The 10,000-nt window shown below is 46.2% G+C and overlaps 1 protein-coding gene across 1 annotated transcript in view; it reads right to left on the bottom strand.

The window, feature by feature from the left end:
* LOC308175206 (interleukin-1 receptor type 2-like) overlaps positions 1 to 10,000 on the bottom strand; it is a gene marked incomplete at its 3' end in the record, with an annotated part of 16,816 nt that overhangs the window by 4,902 nt on the left and 1,914 nt on the right. The window contains exons 2-3 of the mRNA XM_080550924.1: positions 9,616 to 9,646; positions 11 to 82 (exon numbers count right to left, since the gene is read on the bottom strand). Of these exons, the coding sequence (XP_080407050.1) occupies positions 11 to 80 (70 nt within the window). The remainder of the gene's footprint in view (positions 1 to 10; positions 83 to 9,615; positions 9,647 to 10,000) is intronic.

The following is a 10,000-nucleotide window of genomic DNA, read 5'->3' as shown; positions in this document are numbered from 1 at the left end:
GGATACTCACCCTGGACAGCTGTGGAGGAGCCCAGGACACCGAGGAGAGAGAAGATGGCGGCCCAGCGCGTCTGACCCATCGCTGCAACACAGAACCAGATCCACACATCAACACACAGTCAGTACCAGACACCAGGCCACCACAGCTACCAACATAACGACTAAGACCTCCTCCAACAGGACAACAATAATAACAACAACAACAACAACAAAAACGTTTTCGGCAAATCATCGCCGAACGAACAGATCTTAAACCCACAAGGACTGTCTACCGCAACTCTACCTGTCAGCGGAACCACCTCCGCGTTCAACTGACCAAGATGACTGTCTCTCTGTCTCTCTGCCTCTCTGTCTCTCTGTCTCTCTCTGTCTCTCTCTGTCTCTCTCTGTCTCTCTCTCTCTCTGCCTCTCTGTCTCTCTGCCTCTCTCTGTCTCTCTCTGTCTCTCTCTGTCTCTCTGCCTCTCTGTCTCTCTGCCTCTCTCTGTCTCTCTCTGTCTCTCTCTGTCTCTCTCTCTCTCTCTCTGTCTCTCTGTCTCTCTCTGTCTCTCTCTTTCTCTCTCTGCCTCTCTGTCTCTCTCTGTCTCTCTCTGTCTCTCTCTGTCTCTCTCTCTCTCTGTCTCTCTCTCTCTGTCTCTCTCTGTCTCTCTCTCTCTCTCCCTGGCGGGGCGCCTCTCTACTCTACTCATACACACAGTCACAGTTACAGTTACAGTCACACACACACACACACACACACACACACACACACACACACAGTTACCGTAAATGGCATTAGACCTGCCGGTGTGTGTGTGTGTGTGTGTGTGTGTGTGTGTGTGTGTGTGACTGTAACTGTGACTGTGTGTATGAGTATGTGTGTGTGTGTGTGTGTGCACCATGAATTCTCTGGCCCAGTGTGTGTGTGTGTGTGTGTGTGTGTGTGTGTGTGTGTGTGAAAGAGAGTGAGAGTAAGTAATTTTCCAAATTGGGACAGAACCAGACCAACACATTCCTGCCAACATCATAACACCACAACCAGCCAGGCAGAGGAGGGAGGGAGAGGGGGGAGGAGGGAGAGGGGGGAGGGAGGAGGGAGGAGGGTCATGCTGGGCAAAAAAGTTATGTTTTGCCTAAATATCACATATTCTATATTATTTTACAAATGACAAAAAGTTACAAAGAAAAAAATACAAAATTGGTTCAGTTTATTCTGTTTCTCTCAAAACTTGGAAATATGACATAAAATGTAAAATAGGACTTGTTTTAAAATAAAAATAAAAATATATAAAATATGACGTAAGCCATTATTTTAAGAAGGTGACGATATTCCTGTTGCCACAAAACGTTCCCCAACAACCATCACATTCTGAACTGGAATGGGTTAGGGTTAGGGTTAGGGTTAGGGTTAGGGTTAGGGTCATGTGACGTGCCAGTGATAGAGGGCAGTTTGTCAACCTCTGTACTGCTCCTGAGAACGTGTACACACACTGCCTCTGCCATAGGCCGACTGGACGGATTGATGGCAGCTGCTGGACTGAACAAATCAGGTGTAGTGCTGAGGCACAAACATGTACATTTCAAGCCTGCAAACTGTGACACAAGGACTTCAAGGACCCCAATTGAAATAAGCCAGTGGCTTTCTTGGGTTTTTATCCTTTTAGTTGACCTTGTATGTAATATGTACTTTCATGTACCTACTTCTGCAAACATTCTAATAAAGTTTTCAATCAATCAATCAAAAAACACTTTAAATAACGTGAAACAATACTATTGTGCAATATGACAACCCTAGTCGTCTATCTGTACAGTATAGTACAGTGGATTGTGTACATAGCCTTTATTTATGTAAACCAGCTCCTTCCCTTCTTGTGATTTTTTTTTTTTTTTTTTAAGTGTTTTTTTTTCCCCTTTCCTAACACCAGGGGAGCCACCCCTCCTAAATTTCGTTGTTTGGTACCTGTACTGTAGCAATGACAATAAAGTCCATTCATTCATTCATAGAACCTGCACCAGGGGAGGCCGACAGGAGGTAGAAATCGGAGGACGGGCTCTTTGTAATACATGGCATGGAACGAAGAACGGCATCAGATACTTAATCAGACACTTGTCGTACTGTGCTTATCGACAGTACGACAGCGAGTGAAACCAAGACCGAAAGCAACAGAGCTTGAAACGAGAGCACTATTTCTAATCTGACCTTTAACCCCAGGTCAAACCTACCATGGGTTAGGGTTACAGTAACTGATAGTGAAAGTAAAAGGTGAAAGGTCAAGGTGACCTCCAGGTACAGAGGAAGCTGGACCAGGCTGGTTGTGTTCTGCTGCGGGGTGGCCAGTCATGCCCTGGTCACCTGGACAGATGACCACACTTTACTGTGACTGTCTGGGATCAGAAACACCACAGGAATGAGACAGAAATTAGACTCACAGTCAACGTGAAAGTGGATGACGGACAATGACCAGTTCACTTCCTCACTAGGAGCCACACTAAAGAAGACGCCTAGTCATGATAGAGTGACTGGTTGACTGACCGGTAGCCTGACTACCCTAACCCTACCAGGCATGTGGTCAGAGTTGTGAAAGCAGATTCCCGCTGCTCTGGATTGACTCACTCCCCATTCAGATCCTGAACCTTTCCTTGAAAACAGGTTAGCTTCCTGTCTTACAGGAAGGAGGTTCGGACACTGGGAGGCTTTCCAGGAAACCGGCCGTGAGTGATTCATCTCTTGACCTTTACTTCATGTCTCTTCACACAATGACAGCAGCAAACTAGGCCATTAAACATGACTCAAGGAAAACACTCTTGGTAGTACGCAGGGCCAGCCCATGTGTGACTGTGAGTGAAACCAAGAGCAAAAGCAACAAGAACACTATTTCTAATCTGACCTTTAACCCCAGGTCAGACCTGCCATGCTGTGAATCATTGATGTTTCAAATGTGCTCTGTTATGTTGTCTAATCATTGATGTTTCAAATTATATGTAAAGCACCCTGTGCATTCGTGCTGAGAAGGGTGCTATATAAATAAAGTTTTACTTACTTACTTACTCTACTGCCCCCTGGTGGTGAAACGCTGCACCTCTCCTGCTGCACCTCTCCTAACCCATAACCTCTAACCCTTAATCCTAACTTTAATCTTTACCGTTAACCGTTTTAACCCTCAACTTTATATGGTTGAATGGTAAATGGACCACACTTACTACGACTGACCACTACTGACCACAGATGGACCACACTGACTACTACTGACCACAGAAGGTTAGGGTTAGAATCCCACTTAGCATCACCATGGCAACACGCTGGAGGGATGAGACGGCGTCTGAGGTACGACAGGCGTAACAGGATGTGGAGGTGTGAGACGTTAGGGAACGCCACCATCTGATCGGCATGACGACCACAGGCCACAACCGTCTCATGTGAAGAAGACAGGAAGTGCTCTCTCCTCTCTGCGCCCTATCTGATCACCGCCGTGACGGGATGGGCCTTATCTACCTTTCAACCGTCACCACGGAAACACAACGTGATGGAGAGATAGAGATGGATGAGAGGTGTGGAACTGACACAGAGGGTGGAGATAGAGGAACAGGCAAAGGAAAATATTCTCGGGTCACAGAGACAGAGATAAGACAGTTTCTGTAGGAATACATGCTGTGAAATTCAATGAGTGTGATTTTAGTCATATGTGAAAACTAAAAAGAGCACATAGGGCTAGGGCTGAGGCTGGGGCTGAGGCTGGGGGGGGGCTGGGGTTGGGCTGGGGCTGAGGCTAGGGGCTAGGGGCTGAGGCTAGGAGCTAGGGGCTAGGGGCTGGGGCTGAGACTGGGGACTGAGACTGGGGGCTGGGGGCTGGGGCTAGGGGCTGAGGCTGGGGCTGGGGCTGGGGCTGGGCGCTGGGGGGAGCATGGGAGGCAGCTGGGGCTGGGGGGCTGGGGCTGCTGGGTGCACCTGAGGTGTTTGCAGGATGCGGGGATGAAGGAAGGGTCAGCGACTCTGACTCACGCCAGGACAGGAACGGCTTGTTCTCCCTTGTTTTGCTTGTTACGGTATGCGCGTGAACACACACTCACACACGCACACACGCACACACACACTCTCACCCTCTCTCTCTCTCACACACACACACGCACGCACACACACACGCACACACGCACACACACACTCTCACCCTCTCTCTCTCTCACACACACACACGCACGCACACACACACGCACACACGCACACACACACTCTCACCCTCTCTCTCTCTCACACACACACACGCACGCACACACACACACACACACGCACACACACACTCACACACTCTCTCTCTCTCTCACACACACACTCTCTCTCACCCTCTCTCTCTCTCACACACACTCTCTCTCTCACACACACACACGCACGCACACACACACACACATCCTCCCCCTCACATTCACACTGATGTCTGTACAGACCTGATTTTCCACAGACCCACACACACTCTGATCACCACACGTTCCCACAGACACACACACACCTGACCACAAGACGCTGCTGTATTTCCCCTGAGAGTAGAGACACACACACACACACACACACACACACACACACACTCTGATCACGACACATCCCCGCCCACTCCACACCTCCACACCTGACCTCAACAGAAGACAGAGGCAGTTCACCCTCAGGCTGAATGTATTTCCCCTGACTCAGAGAGTAGACATCATCATTATTTTATAACCTTAAATGACAGCAGTGAGACACTCCCGTACACACACACACACACACACACACACACACACAAGGGGGACAGTTACAGTAGCACACTAACCTCTAACACACACACATAACCTTAAATGACAGCAGTGAGACACTCCCGTACATACATACATACACACACACACACACACACACACACAGGACATTAATACGTTGAATTTAGGGCATAATCATAGGACAACATCCTGTAATAGAAGAATTCTGCTGCAATTCCAAATGAACGGGAAAGACTGACGGCATTAGAACCAAAACACACGTTGAACTATCCTGTACTGTGCATGATGACATCATGTTAACCCTGTACTGTGCATGATGACATCATGTTAACCCTGTACTGTGCATGATGACATCATGTTAATCCCCCCCCACACTAGGCCGCTGTGGTGCCAGAGGACCGGACAGAACATGTTTGATGATTACACAACAAAAGGTCAGAGAGAAAATAATGTTTAGTTCTTCTCCACACACGCACACACATGCACGCACACACACACAAACACAGACACACACAAACACACACACACAAACACACACACACAAACACACACACACACACACAAACACACACACACAAACACACACTCACAAACACACACACACACACACACACGCACACACACACACACACACACACACACGCACACAAACACACACACACACACACACACATACACGCACACACACACGCGCACACAAACACATCAGAGAGAGAGAGAGAGGATGTACACAGTAGGTGCTAGTGTTGTTTGCTTACGTTAGTCAGTTGAACTTTGACCCTGTGTGTTTTGTGTTTTGGTCCAAGGCCAGAGGACATCTGGATACACAACGCTGAACAAACAGACAGTTTCACATGGATACACACTGTACTGGTCCATCACACATCTGATTTCAGAGTGAGGAATATTGCTATATGCCTTTAGCACTGGAAGCGCAATGCTGTTTCGCGTTGCAACGTAGTGATTTAAACGATTTGAAGCGATCGTAGCTCCACGTCAGGTCTTGACTTGACGTACGCACATTACCTACTGGTTATGCAGAGTTATTACAGGCATGTGAGCCGCACTCGAACACGTTAATGCCTACTGTAATTCATGCGAAGTGAAAGTGGCTCATAATAAAACTAACAATGTTGTTATCAGCCGAGAAAATGAGTTTAATTAAAGATTTAAAGGGAACTGATGTTTATGACTGTATTTCAGTCTTCCTTTATATGCCATTAGGCTGTTGTATGATTGTAGGGTGTAATCATTCTAAACTGAGGCGTGATAAAGGCGATTCGTAGAGAGAGAGAGTTTAATTTTAAACAAGCGCAGTCAGTTTTATAAATAATGCTTACGTCCATTTAGAAAGATGTGCTTACATGCAAGTTAAAGATGACGTCTTTATAAATGAGGCCCCTGCTGTCCACTATTTCACCCTCTGGTCAGGGGAAGTACCGTATCTACCACAGGGAGGCTGGCGGGGAGGCTGGCAGACGTAGGGGATAGTTTTGGTTCCTGTTGCTGTTTTGGTTTCTGTGACTGTTTCTTTTCTGTTTTCTAGGGATTTCCACTTGAAGGACAATGAATCCTCCTGAATCCTCCTGAATTCTCCTGAATTCTGAATCTTCAGTCCCTGTTACGCAGAAAGACGATTGATTTTGAATCAGATCAAAATGGGACCTGATTTGATTTGATAGGACTATGTAGTGCTTGACTACCATGGTGGCAGGCCAGTGTCTCAGTGTGTCTCAGGTGGGTCTGGTTGCAGCCATCTGCCAGTGAGTCATTTTAAACAGCAACAATACCAGAGTTGAGATATATCACAGCTCGGAAGGAAATGCTTACACCACAAATAACGCAATATAAGCAGAGCTTAGAAATGGCAAAGTGATCAAACATTCCTTGTACATTAATACTGCACTGGATATCAACATGAAATTCATCAAAGTGTGCAAAGTGTTTTCAGCACAGATATATAATATCAGATATGTGAACCAGAGCTGATTTAGTGAACCTCGTTTGGATGCAAAGTCAATTCCCTGACAGCTGAATATATATATCTCTATATATATAGTATATAATACCTGCATCAGCCCCTCAAGCAAACGGCCAGGCCTTAGCTCAGCAGGCCGACACAGTCATGTGGTGTGCAGATAACCCAGGTTCAAATCACATGGCGTGAGAGAACTGACAGCAAGGTGAGGGTGAGGAGGAGGGTGTGTGGGTGGGGTGCGGGGGTGAGTGAGCTGACAGCAATGTGAGGGAGCGCCAAGCTTATACAGACTCACTCATCTGTGATTAGAACTTGGCACAAGGTCCCATCATGCATCACACCACAACCACGCCGCAGCCTGTTCAAACAGACAGAGGGATACACCCCATCCAGGTGTAGGCGTGTGTGTGTGTGTGTGTGTGTGTGTGTGTGTGTGTGTTTAATAACTGGTGGGATGACCGAGCTTGACAAACCAAACCCATCCTTTAACCATAACGATTTCTCCCACAAACATTTATCTTTTTATGAATATTATATTAAATTAATCATCAATTCATCCATTGATAACCTAAACACGTGTTCCATGATTACAATGAGCCCGTCTTCTGATTTCAACTTCTATCAGCCTCCATTACAATACAGTTGTTTTTTTCCCAGCACCAGTATTCTAAATAGTAGTAGTATTAATAGTAATAGTAGTAGTATTAATAGTAATAGTAGTAGTATTAATAGTAATAGTAGTATTCTAATAAACCTGCAGTCCCCACCCAGACCTGCAGTAGTACCACCCTGATATTGATTCACAATTATTCCAGGTAAAATGTTATTGGACAATACGACAATCTGATTGGATCAGAGGGCAGGGATGACTGTGGGAACATACTGTATATACATGATAGGACTCAATATAAAAAGCCACTTCAATAACTGAACGATTCAACTGAATAAATGAAATGATGGGACCCATTGATGATGGGAGCTAAAACTCAAACGACAAAGACTGGCGGAAACGCCTAGAACTCCCTTAACCTTTAACCTTTAACCTCAATATCGCAATGAAATAGCCACCCTAAAGGTTTGGGTCAGCTAGCTGTCACTGTCTCTCTGCACTGAACTGAATGGTGAGAAAAATGCCTCTCTCCTAGAAAAGGATAAGTTGGTACTTACATTATGCTTCAGGTCAATTAGCTATCAATGTCACTCCATTGAACTGGATGGTGAGTATCCTAATAGAAGAGTATCACGCTGGTTAAAAGACATGTACATGTTTTAGGTCAAATAGCGATCGCAGTCGGTCGCTCCAATCTCGTGATTGGGGAGAAACCCTCTCAGAGAAGTATCCGGCTGGCCACTTACTGTGTGTCAACTGTCGTTCTATTGAAATGAGAATGTGCTAGAAATCTGCTAGTTCCTCCGTTCAAATGCCGCCTGCTAGAAATATCTCTCCATTGAAGTGAATGGTGAGAACTCTCTCTCCCAGGGGACGGTTAGTTGTTCTGTAGTAACTGGCTCTCCGCCATGTCCCGGAGGAGGGGATGGGACCTGGAGATGAGGGTTGAACTCCCACATGGCTCCGATCATGATGACTCACATCTGACATCTCAGTACAGTACATTTGTCATCATGGGGATTAGAACTATGTGGAATTATGTGTGTGATTTAAATCAAAACACAACCAGGGATGAAAAACATGTCGAATGTGATAACCGATGAACTGTAACTGGGAAACTCTCGACTTCACTTTCGAGCGACAACAACAGTGCAGTGGTTGGAAGGGAACACACCGGAGCCCTGAAATGACCACGGAAACTCAGAAGAAACTATATTATGAAGTGTTTGGAAAACAAAACACAGTTCAAAAAGTACAAGCGCAACCAACTGATACTGAAACGTGGTCAGTGTGATCAGCCACAGACCACAAGGCTGGGAGGCAGCTGGCTGGAGCCTCAATACAATAACACCCTGGAGGACCTGGTGACTAGCTGGCAGCTCTCACGCATGGCTTCACTCTTACACATACACTCTTACACATACACTCATACACATACAGTCATCACAAAACCATTAACACAAAGGTTGATGGATGGATAGACAGACAGACATACAGATAGATAGATAGATAGATAGATAGATAGATAGATAGATAGATAGATAGACAGACAGATAGATAGATAGATAGATAGATAGATAGATAGGTAGACAGACAGACGGACGGACGGACGGATGGACGGACGGACGGACGGACAGATAGATAGACAGACACACACACACAGACAGACACACACACACAGACAGACAGACAGACAGACAGACAGACACACAGACAGACAGAACACAGGGTGGAACTCTCCAGAGAGGAGTTCATGGAGTGCGTCAAAACCATCAGAACCATCAGGACCATCAGAACCATCAGAACTATCAGAACCATCAGAATCATCAGAACTCATTCAAACAGCAATCGAAGCACAAAGCTAAGCAGGAAGCGTGCTGCTGTGGTTAGAGTTGCAAGATCATGATAAACTGTTCCTCAAAACCATGACTGGTCACATGACTGGTCACAACAAGTAGCTCCTAAACAGACTAGAAACTGGGTGTTGAAATAGAGCTTCAGTTCTCTGCAGATTCAGCATATATATGCATATGCATGTGACATGACTTTCTCTCTGTGTACAGTGTCTTAGTCTGAGGACAGAGAAAGGCTTCCAAGAACCTTTTTTTCTAAGGCTTTGGTTCTAGAAAGATAGATACGTAGATAGATAGAGAGATCGATAGACAGACAGACAGACAGACAGACAGACAAAACCCTAACCCGACTGACCTATAGGCTTCTAAGAACCTTTTTTTCTAAGGCTTTAGTTCTAGAAAGATATACCGACCGACAGACAGACACTGTAGATAAGATGGGACATTTCCTCACCTGAAGAGAAGGCAGGTCCACGTGCTGCAGGCTGAAAAGCAGGAGTGAGACAGGAAGAGTGAGACAGGAAGAGTGAGACAGGAGGAGTGAGACAGGAGGAGTGAGACAGGAGGAGTGAGACAGGAGGAGAGGATGAGAGGAAGAGTGTTTACACCAACCAGTCCAGTCCAGTCCAGAGCCTGAAGTAGGGCCTCAAGGACAGGGTCACAGTTCAACCAACAACACGACAGCAGCGTCACAGGGACCATAGGAACATTCAGATGTAATGCATCCAGTGGGCATCAGAGAGCCTCTCGGCAGAGCTGCATGGTGGGGACCAGCTTTAGAGTCAATGTGACCGGATGACGAGCCTCCTGGTGGAGCTCCTCTACAGGGATCACTATGT

This window comes from Nansenia antarctica, assembly GCF_963989245.1.
Source record: "Nansenia antarctica genome assembly, contig: SCAFFOLD_338, whole genome shotgun sequence".
Lineage (NCBI taxonomy): Eukaryota > Metazoa > Chordata > Actinopteri > Argentiniformes > Microstomatidae > Nansenia > Nansenia antarctica.
Note: the sequence above shows the minus strand (reverse complement) of the source record. Positions and strands in the feature narration are given on the sequence as shown.